The sequence below is a fragment of the Phocoena sinus genome, chromosome 1 (assembly GCF_008692025.1).
Source record: "Phocoena sinus isolate mPhoSin1 chromosome 1, mPhoSin1.pri, whole genome shotgun sequence".
Lineage (NCBI taxonomy): Eukaryota > Metazoa > Chordata > Mammalia > Artiodactyla > Phocoenidae > Phocoena > Phocoena sinus.
In genome coordinates this window covers 82,748,911-82,770,039 of record NC_045763.1, presented here as the reverse complement: position 1 = coordinate 82,770,039, position 21,129 = coordinate 82,748,911, and the positions used below count along the sequence as shown (strand labels likewise).

Here is a 21,129-nt window from a genome sequence, read left to right as displayed (position 1 = left end):
ATCTGTTGAATACAGAGGAGGTTCTCAAGTCCTTGACTTGATTTCACTTGGCTTGGGGCACCTACCCTAGTATTTGTAGCCCCTGTAACCAGTTGTACTTCAGAAGTTTCCCCAGAAGATTGCTGTGGCTCTCCCATTTAGAGCATCGCCTCCAAGGTGAGAACATTGTTTACGTTAGGAATGACAGGTGATCAACAGAGTGTGATAATCAGTTTACTTATGTTTAAGAATAATGGTCTGTCTAAGCTTACATAGCTTTCTTCTTTCTGTATATCTCTGTCTCTGTCTTTTCACTTTCCGTCTGTGTGTGATGGGTCGTCTATTGCAGTAGTTAAGTGCATAAGCACTGGAATAAATGAGGTTCAGGTTTGAGTTCTGGGTTTGCCATTCCTTAGCTGTATAGGTTAGCCAAATTATTTAGCCTCTATAAAATGGGGATTAAAATGAGGATTTTAATATTCTCAGGTGGTTGTGAGTTCACATATTAAAAGGCTTAATACAACACTTAACTCTTGACACGTAGTAAGTGCTCAATAAATTATTATTCTTATTATTTCGAGTTTATGCCTTTGAATCTGACTGGGACAATAAAACATATACATACACACATACATACATGACATTATACGATCAGTTGTATCAGTCAAGTTTCAAGCAGAGAAGCAGAGCCAATAAAAATATATATTAAGAGATTATTATTTTAAATTTTATTTATTAGTACAAATTTATTAATATTATTTATTAACAACATGTGTGGACCTTGAGGGCATTATACTAGGTGATATAAGTCAGCCAGAGAAAGACAAATACCACATGATCTCATTTATATGTGGAATCTAAAACACAGCAACAACAAATCCAGCTCATAGATACAAAGAACCTATCAGTGGTTGCCAGAGGAGGGGGTGTAGGGTGGGCAAAATGGGTGAAGGGGGTCAAAAGGACCAAACTTCCAGTTATAAAGCAAATAAGTCATGGGGACACAATGTACAAGATGGTGACCATAGTTCATACCACTGTATTGTATATTTGAAAGTTGCAAAGAGATTAGATCTTGAATGTTCTCATAAGAAAAAAATTCTGTATGGTGATGGATGTTAACTAGACTTCTTGTGGTGATTATTACACTGTATATACAAATACTGAATCATTATGTTCTATACCCGAAAGTAATATAATGTTATATGTCAATTATATCTCAATTTTTTTTTTTTTTTTTTAACCGGTATGCGGAGCCTCTCACTGCTGTGGCCTCTCCCGTTAAGGAGCACAGGCTCCAGACGCGCAGGCTCCGGACGCGCAGGCTCAGCAGCCATGGCTCACGGGCCCAGCCGCTCCGCGGCATGCGGGATCCTCCCGGACCAGGGCACGAACCCGCGTCCCCTGCATTGGCAGGCAGACTCCCAACCACTGCGCCACCAGGGAAGCCCTCAATTTTTTTAAAAGTGAGAGATTTCTTGCAAGAAATTGGCTTACCCAATTGTGGCAAGTCCGAAATGACAGGCTAGAACTCTTGGGCCTAGGCTAAAGCTGCTATGCACAAACAGAACTTCTTCTTCGTCAGGGAAGCCTCAGCAATGCTCTTAAGGCCCTTCAACTAATTGACTCAGGCCCACCCAGATTATCTGGGATAATCTTTCTTAAAGTCTGTTGATTATGGACACATCTCTAAAATACAGCAACACCTAGATTATTGTTTGCTTCATTAGCTGGGAACTGCAGTTTATCCAAGCCAACACATCCGAAGATTATCACATCCGGTTAAAATGATTTAGTTTGTGCTACAAATAGTTGTATTACAAAAATTTAAGAAAGGTTTCCATGAATAGATAAATCACTATGGGTAGCATAGTAGAGAAAGGCTTCATAGAGGAGGTAGATCTTCTGTAGGACCTTACAGAATAGGAAGAATTTGGAAAGACACTGAGGAGCACCTTTCTCCTTCTCATTACAGCCAAGCTTGCCTTAGCACTTTTATCCCTCAGAGCAAGATGCTGATTAACATTAGATCTGAGAATTCCCAGAATCATGCATCAGTAGCCAGTGAACCACAGCCTTGGTCATTGGGCCTTTTGGCTACCTGCAAATTAATATCTTTTCCTCTTTTGTCTTTTTACAGTAAATTTTAAAAACAAACTTAGAATGTTGAACAAATCAAATATGTATTTCATATGCATTATGTACTGGGTGTGAATTAGTCTAATTTAGTAATCAAGTACATTTCTTATAACTTCAACATGGGAAGTCGCTACAGAATATTAGTATTACTGCCCTGAGATGTTTTTCTCTAACCAATGGATCATTTTTGTTAAAAGATGTTAAAGTTAATAGGATTCTTAACTTCTAGCGAAAACTGAGATTAATTTTGCACCTTGTACATTGACTTGCAATTTCAAGTTTCTTGTTTTCAGTTTTTAATAAAAGTATGAAACCTTCCACTGTTATATCCATTATTTAGAGCTGGATTCTAGTGAAATGCGTAATAGGCTTTTAAAACTCCAAGAGGGGAAATGGAGTGGGGGTGGTGTTCCTGGGAAGCCAAGGTTAACTTGTGGAAGCATAAGGAATAAGAACTGTGTTCTGCTCATCTTTGTTTAAAGGCAGCTGTCTCTGAAACTAAGGGCAACAGTAACTAAGCCTAATTGGATGTGCTTAGAAGGATCTTTTTTTTCCATTTGTGCTTTTTAAAATTTTTTCCAAGCTAGTTACAATATGTTGTATAATTCACAGTACATTTTCTCTGATCATAGCAATCACTAATGGACTCATTATTTCAGCAAAGTTCTATTTTGTGCCTAACCATAAAGAAATTTTGTACAGTTTGACTCTGGTTTGCTGGGTTCTTTAAAAAAGAAAAAAAAAAGAATGGTGGGAGAGGGAGAGAAATTTTCCTTCTGTACGTTTTTCAGGACAACTTTGTTTAATATTGAAATTTCTGGCAAGTTCCTCCATGATCGAGAGTGTTTGTTCTGACGTTCTACCTGGATAATAGAAGAATCACTCTCTGTGATATTCTGGTGAACCTTTGTGACTATTATATGAGCACATGCTTTAAAATGGAAGCATCAAAAGATGAGAGAGCCTCTAGATTTTATTACAGCCTCTTAAGATTTAATTTCTAGAGATAATGATTTGTTGCTTAAAACAACTAGCTTAACATATACTAAATTTGGGGACTTCCCTGGTGGTGCAGTGGTTAAGAATCCATCTGCCAATGCAGGGGACACGGGTTCAATCCCTGGTCTGGGAAGATCCCACATGCCGCACAGCAACTAAGCCTGTGCGCCACAACTACTGAGCCTGCTCTCCAGAGCCTGCAAGCCACAACTACGGAGCCCAGGTGCCACAACTACTGAAGCCTGCGCACCTAGAGCCCGTGCTCTGCAGCAAGAGAAGCCACCACAATAAGAAGCCCGCGCACCGCAACGAAGTGTAGCCCCTGCTCGCCGCAACTAGAGAAAGCCCGCACACAGCAACGAAGACCCAATGCAGCCAAAAATAAAAATAAAATAAAATTTATTAAAAATATATATATACTAAATTTAAGATATTTAGAACCATGTTTCCAATTAGATAGCAGTACATAACTAATGGTTTCACTTAGCTATTATTTGCTCAGGATCAATTATTACTTGACTCTAGAGGTTCATTTTGTGCTGTTATCCTGTATTTTTAAAATACACGGAACCAGTTCACTTGGAACATACTGCTTTTAAAGTGCAAGCTTAACGTTTTCCTTTTAAAAATATGGTCTTCCTTTATGCCAACTTGAGTTAGGTTACCAATTTCTTCTTCACAAACTTACAGAAAAATATTTACTGAACAAATTTATTTCAAATCTTAACAGACATAAGCCCTATTCCAAGGATAATCTTACTGGTTAAATTATAGTAGCATTCCTGGTGGCCTTCACGTGCTGGGCTGCACTGTCTCATGTCACGTTCACCATGATGCTGAGGCAGGTGGCATCACTGTTACCATGAACGTCATTCCTGAGAAGCAGTAAAGAGACTAGGGGTTAAAGCCAGCTTAGAAGAAACAAGCCAGCAGTAAAACACCATGTGATTTTAGTTATGTGCTTACTAGCACTGTGCTGGAACCTGGAGTTACAGAGATAAGGCATGTTCCCGCCCTGAAGACACTTACAGACTAGGAGAGGACATGAAAAAATAAACAAGAAGTACATAATTGAGACTGGGAGTAGTGTTGCTAGATTTAGGGGGAAAAAAAAACCAAACAAGATACCCAGTTAAATTTGAATTTAATATAATGAGTGTTTTTTAGTATATGTCCCAAATATTACCAATAAACAACTAATAATTTTTAGTGTATGTCCCATGCAATGTATTTTTTTATTGAGCCATCCTGAGAAGGTTCCAGAAGACTTTCTGGAAGAGGTTGTATCTGGACTGAATTTTGAGCAGTGCAGGCAGTAAGAAGCATGTGCAAAGCTACAAAGATATGAAAGAATGCTACATTCCAGAAACAGCGTGGCTAGAGCAGAGTGCATGAGGGGCAGTTTATAGAGCTCAAGTTAGCAGAGTCAAATTCAAAAAACAGGGACTTCTATGGTGGTGCAGTGGTTGAAAGTCTGCCTGCTGATGCATGGGACACGGGTTCGTGCCCCGGTCCGGGAAGATCCCACATGCCGCGGAGTGGCTAGGCCCGTGAGCCATGGCCGTTGAGCCAGCGCGTCTGGAGCCTGTGCTCCGCAACGGGAGAGGCCACAAGAGTGAGAGGCCCGCGTACCGCAAAAAAAAAAAAAAAAATTTCAAAAAACCATTCATGTTGTATTAAGGGTAGTAGAGAATCAATAGAAGTTTTTAAACAGGGAGTGAGTGATCAGATTTATGTTTCAGACGAATTTCACCGGTTGTAGTAGAGGGTAAATTGGATAGGAGACTATCACACACAGGGAGACCAGTTTTATGGTTGTTGTTGTAATCCAGGCACAAAGCAGTGAGAGCTTAAACCACGGCACTGGCAGAGGGAATAGAGGAAGAAATAGCTTCAAAGGATATTAAGGAAATGATTTGATTGCCAGCACATGGTGACCAGCTGAATGTGGGAGGATGAGGAGGAAGGAGGCGGTTAAGACAACTCACTGTTCCCTCCCTTGGATGCCTGAGTGGATGATGGCACCTTTCAATGAGGTAGGGAATAAAGGAGAACAACCCTTGGGGGAGAGGAAGGCGGGAGATGGTGAGTTCAGTTTGGGGAAGGTTGAGTGTGAAGTACTTGTAAGTTATCCAAATGGAGACAGGAGATGTCCAGGAAGCACTTAGATATTTAACTCAGCAGAAAGGCCTGTGTAAGGACAGAGGTTTGTTAGAGCCATGGAAATAAATGTTACCCATGATGACATACAGAGAACCCAAAGAAAGTAGAACAAAACCCTGGAAAACAATATTTATGATTATGAGAAAGGAAGAGAATGACTCCACAGAAAGACTCAGAACAAGTGGCCAGAGAAGTAGGAGAAAAACATGGGGACAGAAGCCATTAGAAAAGTGGTCAACAAGGACAAATGCTGAAGAGAGGTTAAATAATGTAAGAACTGAAATTTGCAATTCAGAGTTCATTGTCAAAAGTGTTATAAGCACTACCAAATGTAAAATAGACAGCTAGTGGGAAGCAGCCACATAGCACAGGGAGATCAGCTTGGTGCTTTGTGAGCGCCTAGATGGGTGGGATAGGGAGGGTGGGAGGGAGATGCAAGAGGGAGGGGATATGGGGATATATGTATATGTATAGCTGACTCACTTTGTTATAAAGCAGAAACTAACACACCATTATAAAGCAATTATACTCCAATAAAGATGTTAAAAAAAAAGTATTATAAGTATTTTCAAAGTATAGTACGGTCCAAAGCCAAAATATGTTGGATTAAGTTTGAATGGCAGGAAATAAGTGTTGACATTGAGTTTAGACTACTGTTTCTAGAAACTGTGCTGGGAAATCTGTTGGTTTGGGTTTGGTTTGGTTTGGTTTGAATTTTTTTTGATTGTGATAACATCCACATAACACCCTCTTAACCATGTTTGTTTCTCAGTTTGTTATTACTTTTAGTCCCCACTCTATTGAAATATAATCAACAAATAAAATTGTAAGATATTTAAAGTATGTGGTGATTTGACATGCATATATATACACTATGAAAGGATCCCTCCCTCGAGTTAATTAACATGTCCATTACCTAGCATACTTCCTTTTTTGGTGTGTGAGAACAATTAAGTTCTACTCTCTTAGCAAATTTCAGTTATACAATACAGTGTTATCAGCTATAGTCACCATGTTATGACACGTTAGAGCCTTAGACCTTATTCATTTTATAAATGAAAATTTGTACCCCTTATTATCCTCTCCTTATTTCCCCCACCCTCTCAGCCCCTGGCAACTACTTTCCTACTCTCTGTTTCTCTGATCTTTTTTTTTTTCAAATGCCACTTATGAGTGATACCGTGCAGTATTTGTCTTTCTCTCTCTGGCTTACTTCACTTAGCATAATACCCTCCAGGTTCATTCATGTCATTGCAAATGACAGGCTGAATAATATTTCATTGTGTCTATATACCACATTTTCTTTATCCATTCATCTGTCCACAAACACTTAGGTTGTTTCTATAACCTTGGCTATTGTGAATAATACTGCAGTGAACAAGGAAGTACAGCTATCTCTTTGAAATAATGATTTTGTTTCCTTTGGATATATACCCAGACATGAGGTTGCTGGATCGCATAATAGTACTATTTTTTTAATATATAAATGTACTTATTAGAGACTGCATTGGGTCTTCGTTGCTGCGCACGGGCGTTCTCTAGTTGCTGCAAGCAGGGGCTACTCTTTATCGTGGTGCGCGCGGGCTTCTCATTGTGGTGGCTTATCTTGTTGCGGAGCATGGCCTCTAGGCATGCGGGCTTCGGTAGTTGGGCTTGTGGACTCCAGAGCGCAGGCTCAGTAGTCGTGGCACACGGGCTTAGTTGCTCCATGGCATGTGGGGTCTTCCCAGACCAGGGATCAAACCTGTGTTCCGTGTATTGGCAGGCGGATCCTTAACCACTGTGCCACCAGGGAAGTCCCAGTAGTACTATTTTTAATTTCTTTAGGAACAGCAATACTATTTTCCATAGATCATCTTAACCATTTTTAATTGCACAGTTCAGTAGTGTTAGGTATATTCACATTGCTTTGCAGCCAGTCTCCATAACTTTTTCATCTTGCAAAACTGAAACTCTATACCCCTTAAACAACTTCCCATTTTCCCTTCCCCCAAGCCCCTAGCAACTACCTTCTATTTCTATGAGTCTGACTACTTTAAAGATCTCACATAAGTGGAATCACACAGTATAGTTACACTTGAACAACATGGATTTGAACTGCATGGGTCAATTTATGGTGGATTTTTTTTCACTAAATATGTACTACAGTATTATACGTACCGCAGTTGGTTGAATCTGCGGATGCAGAACCATGGATACAGAGGGCTGAATATAAAGTTATACACAGATTTTCTGCTGGGGAGGAGATTGGTGCCCCTAACCCCCATGTTGTTCAGGGGTCAACTGTGTTTGTCTTTTTGTTGACAGTTTTATTTCACTTAGCGTAATATCCTGAAGGTTCATCCATATTGTAGCATGTGTCAGAATTTTCTTCCTTTTTAAGGCTGAATAATATTCCATGGTATGTATATAACCACATTTTGTTTATCCATCCATCCATCCACGGATTCTTGGGCTGCCTCCACCTTTTGGCTGGGAAATTGTTTTAAACTGACCTAATCCAGTTTGGTCATGCACACTTCCATAGATTCTGTTTTGAAAGAGAATGGTCGCCACAGAAAATGTTTGATATAGGTGCATTAACTACTCCCTCACAACCTTTTTACTAGGTTGTAATGAAAATGATTTCTACTATACACATAGGCATTTATTCAGCACATATTTATTTGTAAGCAGTCACAAAACATTTCATATAATCAGTCTGTAAACTCATTAAAGTTCTAACTCTGGCCTTTTAGGTGTTCCATCAACTTTCATGAAAGATTTCAGAGGCAGCTCCTGTTACCCTTACAATTAGCATCAGGCAACTAGAAATTCTGAACCAGTGATTCTCAAAAGGTGGTCTCTTGGACCAGCAGCACAGTACTGTGCACGGATCTGTGCTGAAACTCCCTGAAGTTGAGAAACTCTGCTGTAAAACGATTAGCTCTGGGTACCTCCCTAAAGATAAAGGTATGGCTTCAACTGGTTCTTATACCCTCTTTGTGAAAGAGGAGGAATGTCTCTTATTTTAGCCAATCCATATCTCTTAATTTCACCAATGATAGTTCATTTCTAACTTAACCATGCTATTTAACTAGCCACAAATTTCCACCAGTTAAAATTCTAATTTGCTAGTTAACAAAACCTCAGGGATGGATCAGTCCTTATCAAGATATGGATAATATTGTAGAAGCCCTTACAGCAGCTACCTCTGGAGCATGGGCTTCCTGACTACCTTATTAGAATGCTAGCCAAGCACCTGTGCATTCCTGATTGGGACATTAGAGGCACCTGGACTATAAACATGCACACAAGTAGCACACTGTATATGCTGAAAATAAAATACAGACATTATAACAGAAGGGAACAAAGAGAGAGGGTTCGTGTGTGCGTGTGTGTATGTGAAGAGAGAGAGGAAAAGAGACTGAGTGTGATGAGCACCGTTAATGGCCGAGAGAAACAAGTTAGGAGAGAAGGGAAGAATGAGAGGTTGAAGATACAGTGAGAGTGCAGAGAATGGTGAAGTTGATTTAAAATAGATGATGTAGGGAATGGGTGAGGGTGCTGACTAGAGACTTGGAGAATTTTCAGGAATTAAGAACCCAACTATTGGGCTTCCCTGGTGGCGCAGTGGGTGAGAGTCCGCTTCCGATGCAGAGGACACGGGTTCGTGCCCCGGTCCGGGAGGATCCCACATGCCACGGAGCGGCTGGGCCCGTGAGCCATGGCCGCTGAACCTGCGCGTCCGGAGCCTGTGCTCCACAATGGGAGAGGCCACAACAGTGAGAGGCCCGCGTACCGCAAAAAAAAAAAAAAAAAAAAAAAAAAAAGAACCCAACTATTGTGTTTCCTCCTAAATAAGGAGAAATTGATAAGATTGTCTGAAATACATTTTTAGAACGTGGATCTTAGAAAATTATTTAAAACCTGCTACTATACGTCTGTTCATTGTTATCGCCCCTTGTGGTACAGTTGCCATAGTTGAAATTATTCCTTCAGCGTAAATGGGTTTTGTAAAATGTAGCTGAAGAGTGCCATCTTCTGGTACTATGAGGTATGTACAAGCAAAGGGGGTTGTGTGGTAGAATCATAGTGAAATAAAGCCTTTGATGTTTTGCGCTGAGTATTGTAAAGTTGAACATTCTTTATAGTTTCTGTGTCTTTTTAGTTAGAATATCAGATTACTGACAGTGATTATAGTTTGTGTGTATGGCCGAGCCTAAAAACAAGACAAAACAAAAACAAAACAGTATGTGGCCATCCATCCTTTTCATAAAAGCATGTGGGAAATTTGCTTTTGGTTTGTGATAGAAGCCACAAGTTGAAGAGCCTGTTCTTTGTGACTACCTCTTTGATGCAGGCTTGGCTTGGTGCCTTTGCTCAAAACAGGAATCTGATTCTTGTAGCTGAATACCAGACTTGTCTTCACTGTTTCACAGCTTGCTAATAAGATACTGGTTTGTCCCTTTTTTTTTTTAATGTTTTAAATATTATGGAAAAGCATTCATTTTATCCTCAATGAGGTTTTAAAATCAAAACCTCTACGTTCTTTATGGTGGTTATTTAATAAACATTTATTAGACGCTTAAATATCAACCTCTGTGCTATGTGCTAAAGGGAAGCGGAGATTCAGAGATGACTAAGACCATGTCTGTGCCTTCAAATCATCTTACTTTGTATTAGGGAAGATAATGTGAACGTAAATGATGTTAGATTTGGGAATACAAGAAGAGAAAGGAGGAGAATATTGGCTCAGGAAGGAAATAATACAGCCTCAGGATTATTCACTGGAAGACAGGTGTGGTAGAAAGGGCCATGTTTAAATCTTGACCTTGGGCAGAGTTGCAGATAGAATGTGCTTTAGGATGCAGGAGCCAAAGATCAGGACAGTTAAAGTGGATAGCTCTATTAGTCCTATTCCAGGAGTTGTTCATAATAGCATGCCCTATTTCTGGATAAAAACCCAGACTACACTTCATTTATTCATCCATCCAGCAAGTGCTTTTTATATGATTTGAGTATATGCAAAATCCCAAGGAAACAAATGTGAAAGTCCTGACCCCACTTTGAGTTGCTTGTACAAAGGGAATGAGTGTGATCAGGGCCCCTAAGCAGGAGCACTGGGGACAGGCATCCGACCCCACCACGATTAAACCTGCTCTGCATGTTGCTCTGCAAGATGAGTAATCCTGGTTCTTTTACTTCAGTGGTTAAAAGCACAGGCTCTGGAGGCAGACTATCTGGGTTCGGCCAGCACCACCACTAACCTGCTCTGCAAGTTTCTTAACCTCATGACCTCTCTTGCCTCAGTTTCTTTAACAATAAAATGGAAATAATGATAATACCTCTTTCATAGGGAGGTTGTGAGGATCAAAGAGAAATACATGAAAAGTTCTTAGAACAATGTTGACATATAGAAAACAATATAACAAACACCTGTGTACCTACTATCTTCATAACAGACCTTAACCTTTTGCCATATTTGCTTCATTTTTAAAAATTTTTATTTTATTTATTTTTGGCTGAGTTGGGTCTTCGTTGCTGCGCGCGGGCTTTCTCTAGTTGCCGCGAGCAGGGGCTACTCTTCATTGCGGTGCGCGGGCTTATCATTGTGGTGGCTTCTCTTGTGGCAGAGTGCGGGCTCAGTAGTTGTGGCTCGTGGGCTCTAGAGCGCAGGCTCAGTAGTTGTAGCACACGGGCTTAGTTGCTCTGCGGCATGTGGGATCTTCCCCGACCAGGGCTCGAACCCGTGTCCCCTGCATTGGCAGGCGGATTCTTAACCAGTGTGCCACCAGGGAAGCCCCTACTTCATTTTTAAAAAGAAAAAACACGGCAGTGCAGTTAAGCTCTCTTTACCCTCCCTGGTATTTTCCTTCCTCCTCCCCAGTGGTAAACACCATCTTGAATTTGGTGTGAGTTCTTCCCATCATGTTTTCATACTTTCACTAATTGTTTATGGGTACATAAACAATATATAGTATTGCTTTGCATGTTTCTAAACTTTAATAAATGACACTAAACTGCACATACCAATCTGCAACATTTTCCACTTGATATTATGTTTTCAGCATTTTTCTGTGTTGGTATGCATAGGCTGAGTTCTTTCATTTTAAGTACTGTATAGTATTGCATTGTATGAAGATACCACAATTTACTCAGCCATTCTCCTGGTGATGGACATTTATGTTATTAATCATTTTCCACTCTTACAAACAGCACTGCATCCTGGATGGCACCTTGAAGTCCTCCTAGACTATACCTTGACCTGATATTTTTAGAGGGAAAGATTTTTTGTTACTGATTAATTTTTTTTAATGTTTATTAGTCTTAGATTTTCTATTCTGGTATCACTTTTTATTATTGTTTTAGACGTATTGCTCATTTTAAATGCATTGCCAGAGTTGTTTACATTATTTACTAGCACTACCCTTTCTATCCTGATAATCTTTATTTGTGCATCCTCTGTTTCTCAGTGATCAGTCTTGCTAAAGGTTTATCTCTTTTGTTAAAGTTTTCAAAGAACTAGCTTTTGGCATTGCTGATCTTTTTTTTCCCATTAATTTCTTTTTTTAAAAAAAATTATTTATTTAATTATTTTTGGCTGCGTTGGTTTTTGTTGCTGCCTGTGGGCTTTCTCTAGTTGCGGTGAGCGGGGGCTACTCTTCATTGCGGTGCAAGGGCTTCTCATTGTGGTGGCTTCTCATTGTGGTGGCTTCTCTTGTTGCAAAGCATGGGCTCTAGGCACGCAGGCTTCAGTAGTTGTGGTGCACGGGCTTAGCTGTGGCATGTGGGATCTTCCCGAACCAGGGATTGAACCTGCATTGGCAGGCGGATTCTTAACCACTGTGCCACCAGGGAAGTCCCTCCCATTAATTTCTGCTGTTTCATCTCTTCCTACTCCTCCCCTCTCACCCTCCCTCTCCCCCTCCTCCTCCTTCTTCTTCTGGGGGTTGGTTTATTCTCTTATTGTTATTATTGTGATTTTTTAAAACATCTTTTGTTGAATGTTTACTATTTATTTCAGTCTTTTATTTTTTCATCATTGCATTTAAAGCTGTAAATTTTCCTCTAAGAACTGCTTTAGCCGTATCCCACAAGTTTTCATATGTATACCTTTGTTGTTGTTCAGTTCTAAATATTCTGCATATCCCTTGTGACTTCTCCTTTAACCCAGAAGTTATTTAGAGATGTGCTGTTTTGTTTCCAAACATGTCTGTGTCTATTTTTACATTTTTTTTGTTGTTGATTTCTTATTTATTTGTTGTCAGCAAATTGTTCTATGTTATCTAAAATCCTTAGAAACCCTAAACTATACCTGCAGGAGGTTTCACTTCTGAGTGAGGCCCAAGAAGTCCCACCACCTTTGCCTCAGTGAAGAAACATGGCAGTGAAATTGCTGACCATCTGATACGAAACAGATGGTTCTGCATTTCCTAAAAATCCCCAGAGGTTGACCTGGGCAAGAAAGTATTGAGCATCTCCCCGTGTAGTCCCTCACAAACTTGAGTCCAGGAACTAGATTGCTCTGCTCCTCCTATGAAGATGAAACCTAATATTCTTGGTTACAACCCAGTCTAAAGGAGAAAGGAGGCATGGTCAAGGACTCACCCAGGAGCTTCTGCTAGTGATAGCTGAAGGGCAACATAGGTATTGGTATTTAACTCTACACGTGGGCAGGACTCTCGATCTTATCTGGGCTATCCTTATCCTCAGAGCAAACTGTGGCAAGTGTTGGAAGGGGGACCCGGTGGGCAGGTCTGAGGAGCCTGTGCTGGCCTTTCCAAGTATTGAATAATTACCAGAGCCCACTGTGCTTTGGTTATTTGCTTGGGATCATGAAAAATTTATGCCCCCAAAGTGAAGGGCTCAAGAAATTATCCTCAGCCCCTATCCCACACAAGAGGAAGCACAATCATTGGAAGCCCAGTCATTGCAACCCTCTAATAGGTTGCATTGTCCCAAGAGCCAGAAGTGGGCAAGATTGATCTATGAGCAGCGTAATGTCATCAGACTAAGAGAATCAGACAGACAGGGAAAATTCTGGGAAAGAGCAAACAAAAGGTAATTGCAGAAACCAGAAAAGAACAAGAAGATCTAAAGCAGAGAATAGGAGATGAAGATTAGAGGAATTCTCTCAGTTACAGAAACATAGCCAATGTAATTAAGACTTTGCATTCTTCTCTAGTTTTTTAATTTTATCATTAGTTTTAGCTTTAGTTTCTGATATTTAAAAAAATTTTTTTAAATAAATGTATTTGTTTTTGGCTGCATTGTGTCTTTGTTGCTAAGAGCGGGCTTTCTCTACTTGCGGCGAGTGGGACCTACTCTTTGTTGCAGTGTGCGGGCTTCTCATTACAGTGGCTTCTCTTGTTGCAGAGTATGGGCTCTAGGTGCATGGGCTTCACTAGTTGTGGCACGTGGGCTCAGTAGTTGTGGCGCACGGGCTTAGTTGCTCCACAGCATGTGGGATCTTCCTGGACCAGGGATCGAACCCATGTCCCCTGCTTTGGCAGGCGGATTCTTAACCACTTCGCCACCGGGCAAGTCCCTAAATTGTTTTTATTATTATTTTTTATTTCCCAGTTGCTTAACATTTCAATTTAGGCTCTCTCTTTGACTCAAGAATTAAAAGAATATTTAAAATTTTCCAGGTAGATTTTTTGTTAATTTCAAATTTTATCATATTGTGATTGGAGCATACTGCTTCTGCCATGTCTACTTAGTGGAATGTATGGAGGTTTTGGTGTAATTTTGTAAATGTTCCATGGGCTTTTGAAAAGGTCTGTTTGTTCTCAGGGCAATTAGATCTACCTTATTAGATTATTGAGTTCTTCTGTATCTTTTTTTGTAAACTTTTTTATCTGTCATAGACTAAGAAAAGCGATTTAGGGTCTCCTACTTCTAATGCCTTTCTGTTTATTTCTTTTTCTATTTCTTATAGATTTCACTGAATCAATTTTGATGTTACGTATTCTTAATAGAAATTCATGACTGTAGTATTGTAATATCTTCATTGTGGATTATATGTTTTAGCATTATAAAGAGCTTTTCTTTTTTGCCTTTTTAATGCTCCCGCCCCCCCACCTCCCAAAATTCAACCTCATCTGGTATAACATTGTGGCTTAACTTTTCTCTTTGCATTTGGCTGGTATACCTGTACCATCTTTTATTTTCAACTTTTTTGACATTGTTTTCTAAAGATATTTTTCTTATAATAGGGAAGCTTATCCCATTGACATTTATAGATATGTCTTAGTTCTGTATCACATTTTATAACCTACTTTGTTTTTAAGGATTCATTTGGTTTGTATCTTTCTCTAGAGGATGTATATTTCTATGTTTTACACGTGTTCCTTTTGATAATTTAGGAAGGTTTGTATTCAGATTTTAGCTCTTCTAGTGGTTAGCCTTATACTATAACTTTTAAAAGTATACTTTATCCTTTATTGCTTTAGACCATATCTATTTATTCCCCACTACAAGCAATGACAAAATTATTATACTTCCATCCATCCCATCTCCTTTACTCCACCTAACTTTAATTAATATATTATCATTATTAGTTCTTCAACTAGTCATCTCTATACTTTTGAATATACTTCTGTCTCTGTTATTTGATTTATAAGATAGAAATATTATCTTTTTATAAATTTATTTATTTATTTTTGGCTGCGTTGGGTCTTCGTTGCTGCGCGCGGGCTTTCTCTAGTTGCGGCGAGTGGGTGCTACTCTTCGTTGCGGTGTGCGGGCTTCTCATTGCGGTGGCTTCTCTTGTTGCGGAGCATGGGCTCTAGTTGCGCAGGCTTCACTAGTTTTGGCTCCTGGGCTTCAGTAGCTGTGGCTCGCGGTCTCTAGAGCACAGGCTCAGTAGTTGTGGCGCACGAGCTTAGTTGCTCCGCAGCATGTGGGATCTTCCCAGACCAGGGTTCAAACCCATGTCCCGTGAATTGGCAGGCGGATTCTAAACCACTCTGCCACCAGGGAAGCCCGATATTATCTTTTCACCTTGGATATTAAAGATAAGGAAATCAGGGACTTCCCTGGTGGTCCAGTGGTAAATAATCCACCTTCCAGTGCAGTGGACGCAGGTTCGATCCCTGGTCGAGGAACTAAGATCCCACATGCCACAGGCAACTAAGCCCACATGCCACAACTACTGAGCTCGTGTGCCTCAACGAGAGAGACCCCGTGCCACAGACTACCGAGCCCATGTGCTCTGGAACCCGCGTGCCACAACTAAAGAGAAGCCGGACACCGCAACTAGAGAGAAACCCGAGCAGACCACGTGCCATGACGAAAAGATCCTGCATGCCTCAACAAAGATTCCATGTGCCTCAACTAAGACCCGACTCAACCAAAAAAAAGGGGGCGGGGGGATAAATAAATAAAATAAACATTTAAAAAATAATAAAGGTAAGGAAATCAACATCCTTTTGCCATCTCTCATCTTCCATCTCTCCTTCTTGGTTCTTGTTAATTTTATTAGTTTTACTGGTATAATTTATAATATTAACATTCTGAACAATATACAGTAGTAATTAAGAGAAGGAGCTCTGGAACCAGACTGCCTAGGTTGGAATCTTGGCTTTATCATTTTGTAGCTTGAGCAAGTTACTTAATAGCTATTTCTGTTTCCTTATTCTTACAATGGCTATAACAATAGGTTCTACCTCACAGGGCTATTGTCATAATAAAAGTACAGCACTGGAACAGTGCCTGACACATGGTAAGTATCTAGTAACTACCATATACTATATTAACAATTATTATGAAATAGATTTCCACAGTTGTTTTCATCCCAGTCCTACATTTCAACTGGCTTACATGTTCAGTTTCTCTGTTCATCTCTTGGTTGCCTAAAATTCATTCTCTAATAGTTCTTCAAGAGTTGCTAATGGGAATTCTATCTTCTGATCCTTACATGTTCAAAAACATTTAACACCTTTTACTTGAAAGAAAGTTTGGCTATGGAGAATAAGAAGAGCTATTTTGAGCACTTATTGAAATCACAGGTGATCTATCCTCATTAAACCATTATAGCTCATAATAATGCTATAAATCAAGTAGTAGGTACATCCCCTTTTACAAATGAGAAAATTAGGACACAGGCAGGTCACACTTCCTTTCTCAGACTTTGCTGGCATTGCACCACTGTTATCTACCTTTGAATGTGGCTATGGAGAAATCTGAGGCCAATCTGATTTATTTCCCCTTAAAAGTGTCTTGATCTTTTTGCCTGGATGTTCAAAGAATTATTTATTTTTGAAGTCCAGTAAAATTCAATGGGATATGTCACAGGGGTCATTCTGTGTCAGTTTCCTTGGGACAGTGTGTATCCTTTCAATCTGTAGATTAAAGACTTCTCTCACTTACATGAAGTTCTCTTGAATTCTACTTTGATTATTTTTTTTTCTATGTGTTCTATTCTCCCTCCTGTGGACATGCTGGATATCCTTTGTCTTCTATATCTATAATTTTATCTCAAATTCTTTTTAGTTCTTTTTAAATTTCCATTTCATTTTGCTCACTTTTTCAACCTAGCCCTCATAAGTCTTACTATGTTGTTATTTTTGTCTGCCCCCCCTTTTCCCCATTCATAATGTGACTTTAATTTCTTCGATTTTTTTCTTTTTCTTAATTTTTGAGTTCTGCTTGCTTATTTTACATTTACTTCTTTTGTCTCTCATTAGGTCTTCTGCTTTGAGACATTATTTTAAACTGTTTCATTAAGTCCTTTGAATTCATAACAGTATGTTTGGTGTGCTTCATGGCAGTATTTTTCTGGAAAATTTCTTTATTTGACATGTCCTTTTCCTATTCCTTTCCTCCTTTTCCTTGTACATTTGCTGTATAGATCTCCTGCTTGTTTTCTTTTGAGTATTACTCATTACTGAATGAAAGGAGTTCTTCAACCACTATGTGCAAGAAGCAACTGGGACAGTGAAATGAGCAAGTGGTGAAACTTCTGTGGCCCAGAGTTAGTGTGTGTGTGTGTGTGTGTGTGTGCGGGGGGGTAAAAGAGAAAAAAGATAAGATGGGGACACTCACACAGATTGGTTTAGCCTGTCTATCTCCCCAGCAACTACAGAGATGCTCATAATATAGTCTCTCCCAATGCTTAGTTTATTTACAGACTGCCTCCAACATAGATAACATTTTTAAGGATTTTATCAATCAGCACTGCCTTGCCCCGCTACTTTACAATGCCAAATAGAGTCCTTGGAAGTTCCCACAGCTTGTGCCCCTTAAACTTTCATTGCAAACCAGAGTGATGGTTCTGTTCCTCTGGTGTACCACCTATTTAGTGCTCCGCCAACTTTGTCTGAGAAGTGAGGTCACAGCAGGTATTTAATCTCAGCATCCTTCTGTACTCTGCTGTAATTTTCACTGTATTTTGCAGGCCATCCTCATTTATTGTGCCTTAGGGTTACACTGGTACCTTATTTTGTCAAAGCGTTTGGTTTCCTTTTTTTTTTTTTCGGCTGTGCCACATGGCTTGTAGGATCGTAGTTCCTTGACCAGGGATTGAACCCGGGCCCTCGGCAGTGAGAGCTAAGGGTCCTAACTGCTGGACTGCCAGGGAATTCCCATCTTTTTCTTTTTTGGGGGCAATATCAAAGATGACAAGATGACAGACGTGACTTAATTTTGTTATTTTAAAATATTTTGGTATTTAAAACTTTATTTTTTATTTTAAAATTGAGCCGTTTTTAAAAATTGAATGCCTACCTTCTCACAGAGAGTGGGTACCTCAGGCCACGCTAAGTGGGAAAAACAGTTTCAAAATTCTATGCACACCCTAGTCACAACAAGATCTCTCATCATTATATAGCTAGTAAGGAGCAGAGCTTGTATTCAAATCCAAGTCTGTCCTGATCCAAAGCCTGAATTCTTTTCATCATAGGACTTTCTCTTAAAGAATATAGATATCTCTTTATGGTGTCTTTAATATGTTTTTTCTTCTTTAAATTTTAATTTTCTTGGTGTATAGTTGATTTACAATGTGTTAGTTTTAGGTGTACAGCAAAGTGATTCAGTTATACATATACATATATTCTTTTTTAAATTGTTTTCTCTTAAAGGTTATCACAGAATATTGAGTAGAGTTCCCTGTGCTATATACAGTATGTCCTTGTTGGTTATCTATCTTATATATAGTAGTGTGTGTGTGTTCATCCCAAGCTCCTGATTTATCCCTCCCCCCTCTGTCCCCTTTGGTAACCATAAGTTTGTTTTTGATATCTGTAAGACTGTTTCTGTTCTATAAATAAGTTCATTTGTATCTTTTTTTTGGATTCCACATGTAAGTGATATCATATGACATTTGTCTTTCTCTTTCTGACTTACTTCACTTAGTATGATAATCTCTAGGTCCATCCATGTTGCTGCAAATGGCATTATTTCATTATTTTTTATGGCTGAGTAATATTCCATTATATATATGCCACATCTTCTTTATTCATTCCTCTGTCGATGGACATTTAGGTTGCTTCCATGTCTTGGATATTATAAACAGTGCTGCAGTGAACACTGGGGTGCATGTATCTTTTCAGATTATGGTTTTCTCCGGATATGTGCCCAGGAGTGGGATTGCTGGATCATATGGTAATTCTATTTTTAGTTTTTTAAGGGACCTCCATACTGTTCTCCATAGTGGCTGTATCAATATACATTCCCACCAACAGTGCCAGAGGGTTCCCTTTTCTCCACACCCTCTCCAGCAGTTACTGTTTGTAGATTTTTTGATGTTGGCCATTCTGACTGGTGTGAGGTGACATCTCATTGTAGTTTTGATTTGCAGTTCTCTGATGATTAATAATGTTGAGCATTCTTTCATGTGTTTGTTGGCAATCTGTATATCCTCTTTGGAGAAATGTCTATTTAGATCTTCTGCCCATTTTTTGATTGGGTTGTTGTTTTTTTTGACATAGAGCTGCATGAGCTGTTTGTATATTTTGGAGATTAATCCTTTGTCAATTGCTTAATTTGCAAATATTTTAATATGTTTCTTCTTAAGAACATTTTTCTATTAACTACTTTTCTATTTCCTGGTTTTTAGTGTGACAAGTACAAGACTGGAGTTATTGATGGGCCCGCATGTAATAGCCTTTGTGTCACAGAAACTCTTTACTTTGGAAAATGCTTATCGACCAAGCCCAACAATCAGGTATGGACATTATGAATAAACAGTCCAGATTTATGGTGCTCTCTGATTTTACCTTAAACTAAATTAAAGCATTGTTAAGAGCATTCTTGAACTAGAACTTTAGGACATTTTAAATACTTCAATTGTGCATGCGTTGATTCACTCATCCAACAGATGTTTATAAATCCCCTATTCCCAGCATGTTCCAGACACTGTTTTAGTTATTAGGAAAATAGTGGTGATTAAGATAGATAACTTCCCTGTGAGTCACATTATTCCAGAGGGATGGGGAACATAAACAGTTGATAGATAAATAAATAAGCAAGGAAATTACAGAACGTAGTGTGTTTTATATAGGTTGTACACAGGATGGGTTGATGAAAAATGTAGGGGATGGTGAGGGTAGAAATATGCTTTAGAAGAGGTGAACAGGGAGGACCTTTCTAAGATAAAATTTGAGCTTATACCTGAATGGAGAATTAAACTAGAGGCATGGGCAGAGGACATGATGAGCTAAATCATAAAAGAAGAACTATAAGTAGCTGATAAGCATAATGAAAAAAATGTTCTACCTCACCTATCATCAAAGAAATATAAATTAAAACAATAGGACACCATTGTGCTAGAAGAAAATACAACAAAACATCAAAACCGGGACTTCTCTGGTGGCGCAGTGGTTAAGAATCCGCCTGCCAATGCAGGGGACACAGGTTCGGTCCCTGGTCCAGGAAGATCCCACATGCCGCAGAGCAGCTAAGCCTGTGCACTACAACTACTGAGCCTGCGCTCTAGAGCCCATGAGCCACAACTACTGAGCCCGCATGCCGCAACTACTGAAGCCCGCACGCCTAGAGCCTGTGCTCCGCAACAAGAGAAGCCACCACAATGCGAAGCCCGCGCACCACAACGAAGAGTAGCCCCCGCTTGCTGTAACTAAAGAAAGCCCGTGTGCAGCAATGAAGACCCAATGCAGCCTAAATAAATAAATAAAATTTATTTTTTAAAAAAGTTAAAATCCATTGGAAAGATATAACTTGATAGCTTCCATCACTAGTTATTAATAGATTCTAGAACAGATCTCTAAGCAGTTCCTTAAGTAGCACGATATCCTAAGGTAAAAGCAAGTGCAATCAACCTTCTAACACTTTCTTTTTAAATCTTTTAAAAAACACTTCCTAGGGACTTCCCTAGTGGCACAGTGGTTAAGAATCCGCCTGCCAATGCAGGGGACATGGGTTCAAGCCCTGGTCCGGGAAGATCCCGCATGCCGCGGAGCAGCTAAGCCCATGTGCCACAACTACTGAGCCAGTACTCTAGAGCCCGCGAGCCACAACTACTGAGCCTACGTGCCACAGCTACTGAAGCCTGCATGCCTAGAGCCCATGCTCTGCAATAAGAGAAGCCACCGCAATAAGAAGCCCGCGCACCACAATGAAGAGTAGCCCCTGCTCTCTGCAACTAGAGAAAGCCCGCGTGCAGCAATGAAGACCCAGCACAGCCAAAAATAAATAAATAAAATAATTTTTTTTTAAATGAAGCAAATATGGCAAAAGGTTAAGGTCTGTTATGAAGATAGTAGGTACACAGGTGTTTGTTATATTGTTTTCTATATGTCAACATTGTTCTAAGAACTTTTCATGTATTTCTCTTTGATCCTCACAACCTCCCTATGGAAGAGGTATTATCATTATTTCCATTTTATTGTTAAAGAAACTGAGGCA

At 39.6% G+C, this 21,129-nt stretch overlaps 1 protein-coding gene across 1 annotated transcript in view; it reads left to right on the top strand.

Annotated features, from left to right (window-relative positions):
• Window positions 1–21,129, top strand: part of DIPK1A (divergent protein kinase domain 1A) — a 122,578-nt gene that overhangs the window by 90,668 nt on the left and 10,781 nt on the right. Inside the window, exon 3 of the mRNA XM_032634488.1 lies at window positions 19,322–19,429. Within this exon, the coding sequence (XP_032490379.1) occupies window positions 19,322–19,429 (108 nt within the window). The remainder of the gene's footprint in view (window positions 1–19,321; window positions 19,430–21,129) is intronic.